At 36.4% G+C, this 16,423-nt stretch overlaps 1 protein-coding gene across 8 annotated transcripts in view; it reads right to left on the bottom strand.

Annotated features, from left to right (window-relative positions):
* The window catches only part of ADAMTS20 (ADAM metallopeptidase with thrombospondin type 1 motif 20), an 89,705-nt gene that overhangs the window by 70,547 nt on the left and 2,735 nt on the right, over positions 1-16,423 (bottom strand). For all 8 annotated transcript variants that reach the window (XM_032106726.1, XM_032106727.1, XM_032106724.1 and 5 more), the window contains exons 3-4: positions 6,399-6,561; positions 3,019-3,278 (exon numbers count right to left, since the gene is read on the bottom strand). In XM_032106726.1, coding sequence (XP_031962617.1) covers positions 3,019-3,278; positions 6,399-6,561 — 423 coding nt within the window. The remainder of the gene's footprint in view (positions 1-3,018; positions 3,279-6,398; positions 6,562-16,423) is intronic.

Genomic DNA, 16,423 nt, shown 5'->3' with positions numbered 1-16,423 from the left:
AAGTTTTTCATAAAATCCTATGGCAAACGTATTTCTTCTATCTTGAAGTACGTATTTCAATCAGAATGAGTATTTCCAAGACAATGTAAATAATGTGAATACTCTTACTGCCAACATTTATGCAGTTTTAAATAAATGAGAAAATGCATTCCAGTTCCAGTTCAATGGGATTACTTGCATGCTGAGAGCTAAGCCTTTTCAGGTTGAATTGGATGAGTGACAAGACACTTAAAACCCTAAAAATATTTAGCAGTATATTTCAGTTCTTATTTTCCACTCATAAAACAGCATCAAGTTTACTTTGGTGGCTTTTTGTTGATGCTAAAAAGAGCCCCAAAGAAAATAAAAGAAAAATGGGCCAGGATTTCAAAGGTTCTGCTGGGAGCTAGATGCCTAAGTTTCATTAAAATTTAATGTGATTTATATGCTTGAAGATTTTAGGTTTCTTTAAAGTCCAAGCCAGAACTGAATAACTTTAAAAGTTTCAGAATTATTACAAGAGTAAAGTATAATGCTTGATTCACTTAAAACACCAGCAACCTGACAATTTCCCATAACAGAAGTTGCTTGACCAGACATAAGTACCGGTTAAATCTAATAATCAAAGCTATCTGTATAATGGCAGAAAGGATAAAATTTTAAAGGGTCATTTATTTCCTTTATGGGCAATCAAATAAGACTAATGATGGTTCTATTTCAAACTCTAAGAGGCTGTGGGTCAAGAAATGACCCACCAGTATACTGATAAATTCTAATGCAGATTACATAGGAAAGAATGGTAGCCATTTGTTTTCCTGTCCTTCACTTTTTTTTTAGTAGTTTACTGAAAAATAACTGTTATGGAGAAGAAGAGACTGAAGGCTGTATATTCATATGCATTATTTGTTTGACAAATCATATGTATGTCAGGAGAGGGTTAGATCAGATGACTTCCAATTGTTCTGGGATTCTGAGACATTGCTGAAATGCTTCAAGACAGGATACAAGCTGGGATATGTATTCTTTGGGGGAAATGGAGGTGAGGGTGGGAGAGTGCATGGAATTAACTGAACTGTAAAGAAAATAGTTTAAAACTAAGATCTGAATTTATATGCTTTACATCTGCATTTATAAAAGCTCAACATTGCTAGAAATAGCATCCTAAGAAACTTTTTGTTTCGAGATTACCTTCTGCATATATATGTGGAGTAAGAGCTGCCAAAAGATGCAAGCAATACATCTTACCACCTACAGTGGTATTCAGAGATATTAAACTCACACTAAAGATGTAGTGGCTTACTGGACGCTATTACCTCAAAGCCACCAGTAAGTGTAAAACCCTAGTTTTACAGTACAGATAGGAAAGCACAAGGAAGAAATGACAAGTTTTTTAGAAAAGAACCAGTATTCTTTCATTCATAGAGTATATGTCAAATTTTAAAAACAGTTCATATATAGGTTCTCTTTAATAGCAACTACACAATGCTTATTTATTTACCTAGAAGTCCAATTGTGTAAGTAAAAAGACAAACATTGCACTGTAAGGAATAGTAGCTGAATGTATAACATCTACAGATGCAGGAATAATGTTTTCGTCTTAAAAAAAATAAAATCAGGAATTACATTACCTATAATCACAACAATTCCTCATGAAAATGATATAATAAATGTTCTATTTCATCTTATTGTAAAGTACTTTAAAATAGAAGCTGTTTTTTGCAGAAATATATTTACCACTTGTTTCTTAGTAAAGCTCTTTAAGGAAGAAATTATAATAAAATGGCATCTTTGAGATAATTGTTTCTAAAGGAATTCCAAACTAAGTCTGTACTATAAGAGAAAAAACAACTTTTGGTACTAACTTTTTTTTGTTTGTAATACATGAACTTTCAGATCTTCACACCACTAAAAGTAGAAAAATTCAGAGGACTTACATTAATATATGCTAATCTCCCTAAAACCATTATTTTTCTTATAAACCAGTTAAAGGAAATTCCATGTTCTAAATTTAGGTGCCTACGTCATCTATATAATAGATGGCAGCACCTCTGGTGTCATCAGCTGGAGATGTCGATATTAGAGTGAGCAGAATTCAGTTCAGTTGTCTGTGTATTATCCAGCATCCCTTCACACACTATAGGTTATCAAAAACCTATGCTCCACTGGCAGATGCAACACATGATTTACAGGAGACTTGCACACCTTTGTGAAGCATCAGCTGAAGCCAAGTCAGACGTCCTACAGCATCTTAAATGGCATGGGGCACTTCTATGAAGCAAATTAATTGATCCTAGTGAAAACTACAGAGCTATTCTGTCCATCCAGAAGTAGATGTCTGTAACCGCTCAAGTTAATAGCCGTCTAAAAAGCAGATGTCTCTACAGATACTTGTACGGTAGGTGCTTTAATTTGCTAGGCCCCAAGCTAGATGCAGTTTCATATAAATTAAGCTTCTTGAATAGATGTAAAGATGGAAATCTAGAAATAATTACAATGCAGACTATGTTGGCATGCCTTCTCCTAACAAATAGTTCAACAGATATCAGGGTAAAACTTTTGATTTTAGAGCTTACTGTACTATATTCTGAATCAATACAAGTAGTGACCTTTGGTTCAAGAAAGAATTTACCACATAAAGACTGCAAATAAATGATGCCAATTCAAGGTCTGACCCATATTAATCTGGAATTTCTTGAAAAACTGAAAAACTAGGATTACTGTAACTAAGCATTTCTTTTTTCCACAATGCCATTTAACATCCGTCTGCTGTAATTAATCTGCATGTTTCACTCACTGAAGCTTAAGAGTCCTTCTAAAGCAACAGAAAATCAGGAAATGGGTCCCATCATTTCACCTACACACCTTACACTGCATTAATCTGAGAAGATCCATAATCTGAAATTTGGACCCAACTAGTTTATGTTTATGTAATCTCTTTTTTATACAGAATTTGATCAAACCAGAAGACAGGAAAGTTGCGGAAAAGAAAACAACACAACAGAAATAATTAAAATTCCTAATACTTAAGAACTTACTTACTATTGACATCAATGTTAGTACATAGTGCTGTAAATTCTGCCCATGGTGACGAACCATTTTGGTGTCAGCTGTGACCATCACTTCTACATATCTTGGATAGGAAAGAAAACGTTTTTTCCTGGAATGTGGATTGCCACGATCCTCTATAGAGAGGTTATTTAAAGCATACTCTAAACCAAGAGACTTCTGTAAAACACTGCTCTCTTCCTTTAAACTGCTGAAGGCTGGATGTAATAAAGTGCTCTTCTTCAACTCTTTCTCTATAAAGTAAAAAAAAAAGATTTACTGTTGAATGCAGTTGCTAAGTGGAAAAAGGCAAAAGGCTGCCCAAAATAGACAAACATATATTTATGATCTTATTTCCAAGAGAAACAGTGCAAGAACTAAAAAAAAAAAAAAAAAACCCAAAATATGAAACACAGAAGACTGTAACAGGAACATCAAATGAGATGTCTTGTATATTATTACATAGTTCTATTACAAATGGATTCTCTGTTACAAATTAGTTAAGAGACAGCAATATTACATAGTTCCTAGAATGCAGTATAATCCAAACAGGAAGGCTGGAAGGAGATAAGCACTACAGCTTAATCAGTACAACAAAGGAAGCAAGTTAGTTAAACAAAACACATTTTTATATGCAAACTTTTGGCACCAGCAGAACAAATAAAAACAGACTAAGTCCAGCTCCTGAATTCAAGTCCCTACTGACTTTCAAACTTACATGACATTGTACTTAAATAAATATGGAGTTTAACTTCATAAGCAAGTACACATCAAAAACCTTAAGTGACTTCCTTCACAGTTTTGTTAATATTTATTATACAGGATCAGGCTCGAAAGGAGATACACAATATGCTCAGATATCTCCACACTAAGTACTGTTATACCTCCAATTATGCTGTATAGTCCAGCCCCCAGAGGCTTCTGATCCCTGATACATAAAAACCAATGCCTTTATCGGAGTCACCTTAGCGACAGCTCACATAAAAAATACTTAATGGAGAAGCATATATGAATTCTCATTACTCTCTAGAACTTAAGCAGCTAACTGGACACTCCAGCCCCTTCAGAAGAACCCTCCACTGTCTCTGAAAACTAGATTTCCCTTGTAAAAAGTAGTGGCCAAAGGACATGCCTCCTAATCATTTTATTCTAATGACTTAGTGACTACAGCACTGACTCAAGAACTCAGAGATCACAATTCTGTTGCCCTCACCTTGTGGGGATTTAAATTCATGCATTCCATTATTCAAAGGAAGAGCCCTCATGTGTAAACTTTAAGCTACTTTTCAGAGATCCATAGTCTGTCTTCCTTAAAGTTAGGGCACAATACAGCCAGAAAGAAAAACAGTAGAGACAACAGCAAGCACTTTACTGAGTAATTGTTTAAAAGCCAATCACAAAATAAAGCTATACTAATTGTGAAACCATTAGCACTTACAACAATGAGGGAAGAAAGAAGGGACTGGCTTTGAAAAGGAACTAGTTTGAGTATCCACATATACTCTGTGTTCAGACTGACTGAGTTGGATGCACTGAAAAGAACTGGCTGAAGCAATTTCATATACACAATCTTTACTCACAGAAGGTGTCTGAGATGCCAGAGTACCAGCAAAATGGGAAATAACATTTATATTTAAAGGGAGAGTTTAAAGATTATCAAAATTTATGGACCAGTCAAGAACAAATCAATTTTGTTTACAAACACCAGAAATCAACAAGTGGATAAGTAACAGCTATCAGATTTATCCAAAACATATTCTGACAAACTCTGATGAACTTCCACATATTAGGGAAACAGAACTTATGGACTGAGGAAATGCATTAAATATCCTATCCTGACTTGAGTATGGCATATATCAGGGTTTCAACACTATTTTTCATCGGCAAGTTAGTTTTAGAAGAAAACAGCACAAAGCGAAGAAAAGATTGGGTAGACAATTTCAGAATTATCATTGTCCAATTTCAAACTAGAAATATGTGTTGAATGCTATGTTCCTCCATTTCCTCTGTCAAGGTTCCCTTAGTAGAGAAACTCTCATGATTCCAAATACTGATATAATTTGTTCCTCTGTGAATAAAGAATATGAATAACCAAGCAAGACTAGCATTAAAGGAGACGCATCTCTTCTTTAGAAGGACAGAAACATAAAAATACAAAGCTTTTCTTCATAAACATTTCTGCAACTTCACTCCCTCCCAAAATGACAGTAATCCCTGACTCACAGTCTTTTGTAATTGTTCCCAAAAATGAAAAGGGAGAAAAGTACTATGTTTTTAGTGTTTGGAGCCTTTTTCTCACACCAACTTGTTTAGATTAAAGAAAAAAAAACACAAAACAAACTGAAAGACCTCTAATTTGGTTCAGTACATATTACTTATCATCGAAAACAAAAATGGCACAGGAATAAGAACATTTGCTTGATGCAATGGTTAGTTTCTGGCCTTAGTATGTACAGAAAAGCAGAATTCTCAAAATAATGCTTCAGAGTATATAAAATACGTTTAATGAATTTTTCAAAATTAATAACACTAGTCACCCAAGCTACACCTTTCTTTTAATCTTTATATTTTTAACCACCTGGATAGATATTCCTCAAGAAGAGTTCCAGCAAAAAGTTCCCTGTTCAGCCCAGGAACTGATCAGGGAGCTGGTGCTCCCTGCTGGCTCATCTTTCAGCACACAGCGATGGCCTACTACTGTACCTCTAAAATTTCTTTCTTAAATTATGTCCAGTCTTCCTGGACCCCTTTGTTATTAAGGACTGTTTCCCAAGGGACACTTTGAACCAGTGCCCTGAACAGGCCAAAGTCCTCCCTCTGAAAGTCCAAGGCAGAGGTTCTGTTAACCCCCTTCCTTTAACCTTAAATAAAATTAAATATTATTAATATGTAGCATGAATAAATTATTAAAATACTCATAAGGAAAAATATCTCCATTACCGGGTAAGGTTAGATAATAACAAATTAATGGGTAATATTAGATCCTTCCATTATTAAGGAAGACCAATGTCATGTATTATCTGTTAGACTTGCAGTAAGTTCATTATCTTTCGTGAATATAAGCAACAGCTCCTGTGGATCTACTCTTTCAGCGTTTACATATGGGACAACGTAGGTGTAAAAGCAAACCCACACCTAAATTCTTGCAATATCACAGGTTTTGTTTTTTTTATATGCACAATTTGTCCTACTTTTGAATTTACCACTGTCACTAAACAAAAGGAACAGCTGACAAGCCTGTGTGAAAGAAATGTGTAGGTTCTAATGGCACACTGTGGAGAAAAATTATTTATGAAATTAAATCTTGCTTCTTTTTTTCTTTAGAGCATCTGACATTTGAAAAAGTCACAATGAAATTTAAAGTATGATTATACCTGAAACTTCACAAGGTTTATAGGATTTCTGATACTTTTTTTTAAGTTCATCATGTCTATATATAAGATGTGGTTTGTTATGTTCATCTTCATGTTCACCTCCATCCGCTTTCATCAGAGGTTCTAAAATGTATTCACCATCATGTGCCTTGAAGGTGCCCATCTGAAAGTAAGAGAAGTAATTGAATTATTTTCCACTGAAAATACTGATATAAAAATAATTTTCATTGAAATAAAAGCTATTTATGATAATATTTTGAAGTTAATGATCATACATATGCACGTGAGATGGGGGAAATTTCAGTGAAACCTGGAAGGTAAGGAAAGAGAAGTTTGTTTTCAGAGACTCGCCCCACCAGAATAACTCAGATTACCTTGCATAGTAACAATGTATCAAAGGTAATTACTATAAAAGCGACAAAACAAAGGAGACCACAAAAATAAAGAGAAACTAGGTATGACCAAGGAGGACCACTTGGAAACTAAGCAAAGGAGAGCAGAGGCCATCAAGAACTTCAGAATTTGACTGCTGTCCAAATTCTGGACTGATTTGTTGCCTTCTGTCCTTAACATAACTCATATAATATTCTTCTTCTAAAATTGCATTTTCCCTATAGATTAGAAACAGTCTTAACATGATATTCTTTTTAAAGATTTTTGAATGGAGTACCAGAAATTCAAAGTTGACAACATTGATGTGTTTTTCTCCTTGATTCCCCCAACATACCCCCCATCCCCAGCCATCACAGACACACATGGGTAACTACATAATGGGAACCACAGTAACCTGATTACTAACAAAAGCACTGGCACATATCCAGAGAACAAAAATTAAGCTCCTTTCCCCCAGCCCCCTGCCCCATAATCCTTTCAATTATGAAATCCTAAAGCAGACTCTCTTCTTTCTCACCACACTTCTAAACAAATTCATAATTTACTATGGCTTAAGTACTTCATCCTAGGAGACTGTGAAGAGGAAAAATCATGTAACAATTTCATCAAATTATTTTCAAACTTTTTAGCAACTTCCTCACTTCAGCCAATTAAACACATCAAGTGAATAGGTACACTGCATCCTGATAAGGATAAGGCATAAAACTGACCAATAAGATAATAGTGATAATCTACATAATATGGTTGAAGAGATTAAGTGCACATGTCAACCTTGAAACTGAGGGTTCTAGAGAGAGTGGCAGAGCAGGATAAATGAGAACAGAAGCAAGAAGAGGGCTTTTTCAAACAACCTACCTAAGACCTTTCAAAGACTGCTGCAGACTACCTTAGTGTCCAGGGTATTGCACTGGAATTATAACATCCCCTTGAATTTGGGATCCTTCTAAGCAGTTATCAGTTGCCAATGTTTAAAAGCCTGTTAAGTCTGACACATACCTGAAGCCTGTATGCAATCTTGCCTGATAGATAAAATTGGGGATGAATCCTCTGTACCAACTTTGTCACAGAATGAAAAAAGACACAGCTAAATAGTATTTTCATTTCAAGACTGTTTAAATCTAACTCACAGAAGCACTTTTCCCCCTCAGTCTCATTTAAATTCCTTGCAAGTAGTCTTCATACTGGATCCTTTATACATTCAGTTTAGCCTTCTCACATCCAGTGTTTCCAGGGCATGTAATTTGTAGAGGACAGCAGATAGAGTGTACCAAGAACAACCTGGAAAGGGCTTCAGGAAAACAGACATGCCACACCTTGTCAGTTAGTCTTAAGGTATAACCTTTTGGGTAAATGACAGGGACAGACAAGAGCCTGTCACTCAGGGACAAAGCATCAATTCTTCTTGTTAAGACTGGTGTTTTATTACGTATATTATTAAAATCCCAGTTAACAAAACATCATAAATCTGACCCCATACTATTTGTCAACACTAACATGCTAATTAATTATTTTCTCCTGGTATACCAAAAACCGTATTTCTAAATAATATATATTTAAGTTCTTCTAGATTTAAGCAATAACTTTATTGTTCCCACATACATTTTACTTCCCTCCAGTTCTTTCAAACAGGTGGAGCAGATAATCTGAGTTTGTTTCTTCAAGGGCTTTTTCAACAAACAGACTTTCCTTTTACAAAGCAATGGTTTCAGTTACAACACACAGATTATGAGAACAATACCCCAGAACTAATAAGGAAAGAATTCGTACTGCATTTTAAACTAAACTCCAGAATATCAGACTTACACTGGAAAAGACTAACTGCAAGAATAAGGGTATATTATTTTTCTACTATTTCATTCCTAAAAAAAACCAAACCAAACAAACAAACAAACAAAAAACCCCAAGCACTAAGACGCATGTTTTTGACTGAGTCTCCTAACTTCAAAAACTCACAATAACAGACCACAAACTTACAGGCCAAAAAGTTAGGACAGACAGCTTGAAGGATCCTCTATTATGATTCATGGCCTCAGAATTATTCTTTGCTTTTTGTTTTAAATCAAAAGATTAACACAAGTTGGTACAATCATGTCCTTAAGACTCAAGAGTTCACCTTTACAGATACTTGGGGCAACCATTTTAGAAAAATGGAGTCAAGCTTCCTCTTGCTCACTCTTTGGCCCACTGATTCTCGCACAGTATCCCAGGATCAATGGCCTGCTTAGATATGTAAGAAACAGCTGAGCAAAAATTTATAATGCAACAAGCTTTCATTCTTTCTTCAACTAATTCTCTCCTCTACAACCATGTATGGGTAAAGAAGCAATTACTACCACTGAGTAGATATGAAGGCCTCCTACTAGTAGTCTATGACAAAGTTTTGCACATCTATCTCAATTAAAAGAACTCACTATGTTGTATGGGAGAAAAAGCAAAATTTAAGAGATGCAAACAGTGCTCTGTCTTAAGAAAGGTATTTGATATTTGTCACTCAAAGCCCAAGAAGACATTCAACTTGTAGCCACTCATTCCAATCCTTTAAGTCCACTCTGAAAACATATAGTTAGCTCCTCTTCGTCCTAATGCATGCATTTACAAAAATTGAGTCACCAGTTACACTGCCTGTTTACAGTCCTCCAGTCAGGAAAGTGATACTTCATGTGGTGACAGCTTCTGCTGATACAAATGGAGCTATTGCTGCATCTTGGACACATAAGGAAAAGAGCTGTGAGATCCAAATGAAAAATACTTTTGGTAAAATGAAATACAGAAAAGTCACTTAGATGTTCAGAGGCAGGTTGCTAAAACAGGAGCCCAAGCATTTGCAGGAAATTAAATCAGAAATGCACTGGATTTACTTATCATCTACAGATGCCTCTCAAATCATCTAACAAGAAATCTGCCTGAAACATTGTACTTCTGTTATTTAGATAGAGAGATAAAAGTACACTTAAAAGATCTCTCCTGTAGAAGTGGAGTACGAAATTGAAAACAGTCTCTTGCACATCATAAATAAGTGGTCCAAAGAAGGAGTGCTACCCAGAAATATGCATCTGCATAGATTTGAGAAAACTTATGAGAAAACCACATTAGAATGATAATTTTTTTTAAAATTTAAAATATGGATTATCTAGACACTTTATATTAAATCAAGGTTCAGGGGATCAACACAGCTACTCACTATATGGTATGACTTAGTGGTTTAAAGTGGCTTAAAACTGTATAGTCTTAACCAATATTAACTCTATAGCAAGAGTTACAGAAATAAATATTTCAAAATTATGGTTAAGGAATGCACCATGCCCATATACAAATTACATCTTTGCCTATAAAGTTTGCAGAACACATGGAAAACATAAGGGATATATAGCAGATTTCAGAAATGAGGAATTAATATGTCCAACCATTCCACTAAGCACAATTGGAATGGTTTCATAAAAACTCTAAAAGAACAACCGAAGCTGGTTGTTCCGGAAAACTAGACTCTAAGCTGGCAGACTCCCTCCCAGGTAACTCCTGTGCTCAAGTACTCCTCATGTCCTTCAGGTATGGCTTCTTAACTCACTTAAAAACCTGCAAGTAGTTTACAGCAAGAGCACTTTAACAGCCAAAGCAAATTACAAAATCCCTTCCTTTTATATTATTCTTTTCCTCTCTCCTATCCCTCCCCTTTTGTTTATTCAAAGCTCTTGAATCATGTAAGAAGCCCTTCACTTTTTTCTTCCTGCTTCACTGTTACAATATTTTATAATTAAAGACTTAAGAAGCATTGCTTAATTAAAGAAAAAAGTATTAAGAGTGATCATAATACACTGCCAACATCTGGAAGAAGTATTTCTACTAGAACATAATTCAGCTAGAAACACAGTAAGAGATAGCAGTTCAAGCTCTAATGTGTTAAGATCAGACCTAATATAATAGAAATAAGAAAATAGTAATAAAATCATAAATAATAACACCAGCAAAGCAGCACGGAAGAAATATGAATGAATAAATAGCAATGAATGTTTTCTGGTAGAATACATTTTTAGAAGTGATTGAAAGCAACATTACTTTTGAAGTTCTTAGAGAATAAAATGCTAAAAGTTTGTTATAGGCATCTAATTACATCTTACAAATTCTGTGATGTTAAGATTGCATGAGCTGACAGTAATCACACAATTAAAGGAATTGATGGGGTATGGATACAAATATTGCTGCTAGCAAGAATTTCTCTTGCTTCCTTCCAGTCCCGTGAGGTATTTTTCTCTCTCACAGAAGATATTAGCAGAGTTCTATAAAAACTATGAACACCTGCGACCTTGCAGAGCTTTGTTTATGGTACAGTAGAAAAATATTTTGACAATGGATGTTTTAGGATTTTAGCCAATCACCTCAAGGGGTGGCTGATCCTTTAACCAATCAGACTATGAAGAAAAAAGTCTATAAAAGAGTCGTAAAATAATTAAATAAGGGAATCTTGCTGCACAATGCCTGGCTGCTGGATCTCTCCTCTCCTCCCTACTACTGCAGGATACCATGACAATGGGGCATTCACCTATGCTTGGAAGTGCCGTGTCCTGCAAAGACACCTAACCATTGGTTAGATAAAATTTCTTAATTCCAGATTGAAATTTAAGTTCTATGTAAATGCTTAAAGGGATTTTACCTATTTGTATGTTTAGATCACACTTTACCGATAACCATATGATAACTATAGCACTGGATCCAGTGTCCTTACTGCCAAGCTACTTTCACTCAGGAACAAGGAACATCTAGGGGAAAGATTATTCTTGTAGAAAGTATAAAACCCAGCACTAGGTACCCTAAGGATTCCTTTGTGAAGCTATTCTAGGCAAGAAAGTCTGGCTGAAGCCTGGTGAAAACTGTATTCCAGGAGTTTCTAAATAAAATTTGTAGCAAAAACAGAGGGGCTAAATAGCAGACAACTTGTGAGAATGTTAAAAAAACAATCTCAAAGCCACCTGGAAAGAGTAGAGGTTCATGGAAATTAACAAGATTCATTGGAGTGGAAGGAAGAGAGAGGGGTCATTTATTTATTTTTACCTTTATATACAGTTCACAATGAACAAGCTAGACAAATCAACTAAAAATAAGCATAACAACTTCTTTAAAATAGATATATACATGGAGATTCCATTACAGAAAAGCAGCTATCTTGCAATACCGGCTGAAATTGGCAAAACAAAATGTATATATACATAAACGGATTTTCTTGTTTGTTTGGGGGTTACTTTCAGAAGGAGTGGATTTTTGGCTTTTAAGTTTTAGGGGACTTGGCTTTAACACCTAAACTATCATCAAGCTAAGTATTCTGACAGAATGCAGACCTAGGGGATCTGTACACTTTATCTTGGAGGAAACTCAATCATCATCTTGTCTGCCTCAGAAAATGTCAAGCAAATTTACATTTGCAACTTATCTCTGTTTAAAGAGAACTTCCTAGTTTTGATGTTTTTAAGCAGATGCAGAACTACCTTCTTCTCTCACTAGGAGATGAATAGTTCCATACAGTCCTTTTGACCTCATAAGCACCATCACAGGCAGTTATCGCTCAAAAGCACACAAGCTATGGCTAGATTTTCACCTTAGTCAGCCACACAGTAAGCTACCTTGAGTACTTCTGTCAATATGTGCATTCCCAGAAGGTATTAACTGTTCTCAGTGTCTGGCTTCGCCACCCTTATCTCCCCATTTTCTACATGAGGATATGTCTGAAACAGAATGAGAACTGAGACTATTGCAGATACACACTATCTCATGTGGGAAGCCTACCTATTCCCCAAGAGTACAAAGTTTCCTGAGATCCATGACAGCTGTTGACTGGCACCTGGGACTGGAAACATTAAGTTCAGACAAAAAAAACCCACACACACACACAAAAAACCACACTAACCACACACCAGTAATTTAGCTTACCTAGTGACAGCAAAGGGCCATATGTTGTGTACTCTGCCCTCCCCTGACACTCCTATCACTCACACTCATGCACAGAAACTTCTGTGTACTTCCTCGAAGTTTAATGAACATGTGTGTGTATATATAGAGAAATAAAAGTAAAACAAAGTTCCTTTGGCTGCCCAGAGCATTTCAGCAAATTTGCCTGTGTCACATAGATCCAAACAATAAAGGCAGTAGTTAAGAACAAGCTGCAGTCAACAAAACAATTTATTTGGCAAACAGAATGTGCCCAAGTAGCACCAAGGAGGAAGGCCACTAGACATAGATATGGGCAGAAGGCAGGGCAGCCTTCAGTGACAGACCTTCAGCTGCACAATCTGCAACTCCATGTATCTTCTCAGTTTAAAACTGCAATTACCACCTGTATTTGCTGATCTGTGCTGGCCCATGTGTGAAGGTATTGCATCTCTGGAAATATTTTCAGGAAAGGCAGAGATGTAAACAGCCTGAGGAAAACATACTGGAGAAGTTTCAGGGTTTTTAGAACAGCTGTAGGGGGGACCTAAATTGTCTTACTATTTTATAACAAGCCAAAAAGAAAGAACATTTCATCTTGAACTTGCAAAGTGAAACCTTTTACTTAAAACCACTTTGTGCTGATCAGAGACAGAGAAAATGCACAGGGCTATAATGGAAGCACTGAAGCTTTTCCTGTTTCGCAGATCCAGAGCTGGAGTCTCAGCTTATATATGTGTATGACACGAGAAACCAGAACTACTAAGTGGAAGTCTTCACATCACTCAGCCAGTAGCAATAAGACTGTTTGCTCAAGCAAGAATCAATTGCCTTGAGTTGAAATGTTAATAGGATTTTTTTTCTAGCTTATGACGGAATCAATACACTAAGACAAAAAACTATGAAACCCAGTATGTGCCTTATGGATGTTCATAGCATTATAAATGTAACCTGAATGCTGAAACTATCCTGCCTTCCAGATTTAGAAAGTAACTTTTTTGAAGTGACAGCTTATGAGTTAAAGCATTAAATTACATCAAGGTAAGCATATTTTCCAGTTACAAGTGTTAAAGGTTCTTGGAAAAAAAAAAGTCGTTTCACTCATTGAAGTTGTTAGTACTAAGGAGCACAAAACCAGGGAGCAAATATTTGGAGTCTGTTACCTGCACTACATCTCCACTAGAAACTAGATGCTGGCTATGCTAGCAGTAGCTTCTAGCAAGTTTTTGGGCTTTGTATTGTTGGGTTTTTTTAACCGAACAATTAAAAATCCATTTTTTTAAGACAAATTTCAGGATTGCCTGCTTTTTCTTAAAAGAAGCCACTCTACCCATCCATAGCAGCAGACAGAGCTGTTTTCAAAACCTCTCAGAAAGGTGATTCACTGACTCATATTAATAAAAAATAAACACAGCCTCCTGTACTGAGGATTGTGAAGATCCACACTTAGGTTCATGCTCTTGCCATTCTCCAGACAAAAGTAAGTCTGATGTGCAGTAAGGGTGTGTTACCCAAGGGCTTCCTTGAGCTGCCAAAGAAGGAACTTGTCACACTCCAAAGCTACATTAGAACAAAGCGGTCCTGCCTTCCTGGGCTGCAGGAAGCTGACAGCTGGCAAATCCATGCAAGAAGAGATTCATGTGTACTTTCCTATTCCTAACTTCTCCCAGTCAGTGAGCATGTAAAATTGCTCTACACACCACACCATACACCCAAAAAGATGTATGTTTTCCTTCTTATCTTTCTCACAGCAGACACATAAAACACCTTTGGCACTTAAGCACTTTTCTAGCTCACAAAAACTGATTTTAACTATCCTCAGCATCAGTCAACACCCTCCTAACCCCTGAGAAAAAGTACCAGGCTTCTCAAAAGACTAGACAAACTGTTTCTATAGCATTCATTCAGGATGAACGAACAAACAAAAAAAAGGAAAAACAAACAAACAAAAAAAAAAACCACCAAAAAAACCAACAACAAAACAAAACAAAATAAAAAGCTCCTTTCTTTAGATGGGGTCCTGCTTGGAACTGAAGATGCATTCTAGTTAAAATAAGTGAGCTATCATCATTTATAAGACACTTCATTCATGGGTATTTGCTTGCATTTGTCATTAAACTCGTAAGTCATATGTTCTCAAAAGTTAAATGATTTTTAACTATTTGGGGTTTTACCTCTTTGATTTTGCTGCCTGGATAACATTTGAAAGGTCTCTTTAGTCTACAAGCATCCAGGGACATCCTCAGAAGATCCCATTTCCCATGTTTGTAGGAAGCTAAAACTGACTAATGTAGTAAAAGTAAAAAAGATAGAACTTAAGAAAATTAAGTGAAATAAAGCATGAAATCTCAAAAATTACACTAAAGATGCAAGAAATATGCCTGTATGTGATCACATGTTCAGCCAGGCCATCACTCCAAAGGACCTTCTGCCTTTGATAGATCCCAAGGTTCCCTAATTATACACTCCCTCCTCTCAATTACTACAGACTCCCTGCTGACCTCCTAACCTCCCTGTGCCATTTGCGCCCCTGAACCCAGGGCATGCTCTGAAATGTAACACAACAAAACTGCACACAGGGTGTCAGGAGCCATTAAGCAGTGCTCCACAGGTACTCTGGGTTGTACATGCTCTTAGCACATGCAAGAAAAGGCTTAACTGAGGGTGAAATGGCAAAGCAGAGTGGAAGGGGAGAGCACATGCAACTTGAGAATGCAAAAAAAAGAAAAGAAGGAACCTGAGAAGGAAGAATGAAGCTGTGAATGAATGCAGACAGCCCATGGGGATAGATGCCTGCAGGATAAAGTGAACACAGGTACCTGGTTTCACTTCACATGACTCAGGCATATATCCAGAGCAATTTTTAAAATTCCACTGTTACACTTCCTGTACCTTTATAACTAAGTACAAGTCATTTTTTCCTCCCTAGCTTTTACAGCATTGGTGAAAGCAATTGCCTTATATATGCAAAGCTGGAAGATATAACTATACCTAATAGTTGAAAGCAGTACCTTAACTTCCATACACCAAATTCAAGTTCAGCAATCCTACAAAGAGAAGGGATTTTACTTAAAATAAATATAGTAACACAAGGCCACTGAGTGACTAGTCTGGTTTCTACTGTCTTGCTTACAATAAATAGTATCTTACCTCAGCAGAAGTCAGACTTTAAATGTCTCGATGTACTTACAATGCATGGCACCGTTCATTAAAAGAGCAATAACTGACTAATGTATTTTTGCAGGTATATTTGTTGAATGCACAAACCCATGAAATTTTAAAAACTTTGAGAATAAAAACATCTTTTTACTCATTTTTGAGGGTAGTCCTATCTAGGTATAGGGAATGCATTCAGGGAGGACAAGATCTCACGAGACAATTCCACTTGGTCTGTAGTTCCCTCTTTTCACATCCTTTCTTCTCTAAACACCAAAAAATTTTTCTCCTTTGGCAGTCACACAAGGCAGACTCCATGAAGATGAGGAAGAACATTAGCTTGAAGGTTCTGAGTCAGGTTGGAGGACACTCTGTGCAGTTACATGCAAGCAGCTGGCTATGACGACCATACAATCCCTCCCTGGCAAACTATAGGCATATCCCACAGAAGTGCAAGAGCATCCATGGAGGCTCTGCTTCCTCTTCTGAAAACCTCCACCACTGAGGGGAAAGCAGACACAACACTGGCTATACTACCTTCCAAGGCTGTGTCTGCCTGG

The sequence above is a fragment of the Corvus moneduloides genome, chromosome 4 (genome assembly GCF_009650955.1).
Source record: "Corvus moneduloides isolate bCorMon1 chromosome 4, bCorMon1.pri, whole genome shotgun sequence".
Lineage (NCBI taxonomy): Eukaryota > Metazoa > Chordata > Aves > Passeriformes > Corvidae > Corvus > Corvus moneduloides.
The sequence above is the reverse complement of the archived record's forward strand: the minus strand, read 5'-3'. Positions and strand labels throughout refer to the sequence as shown.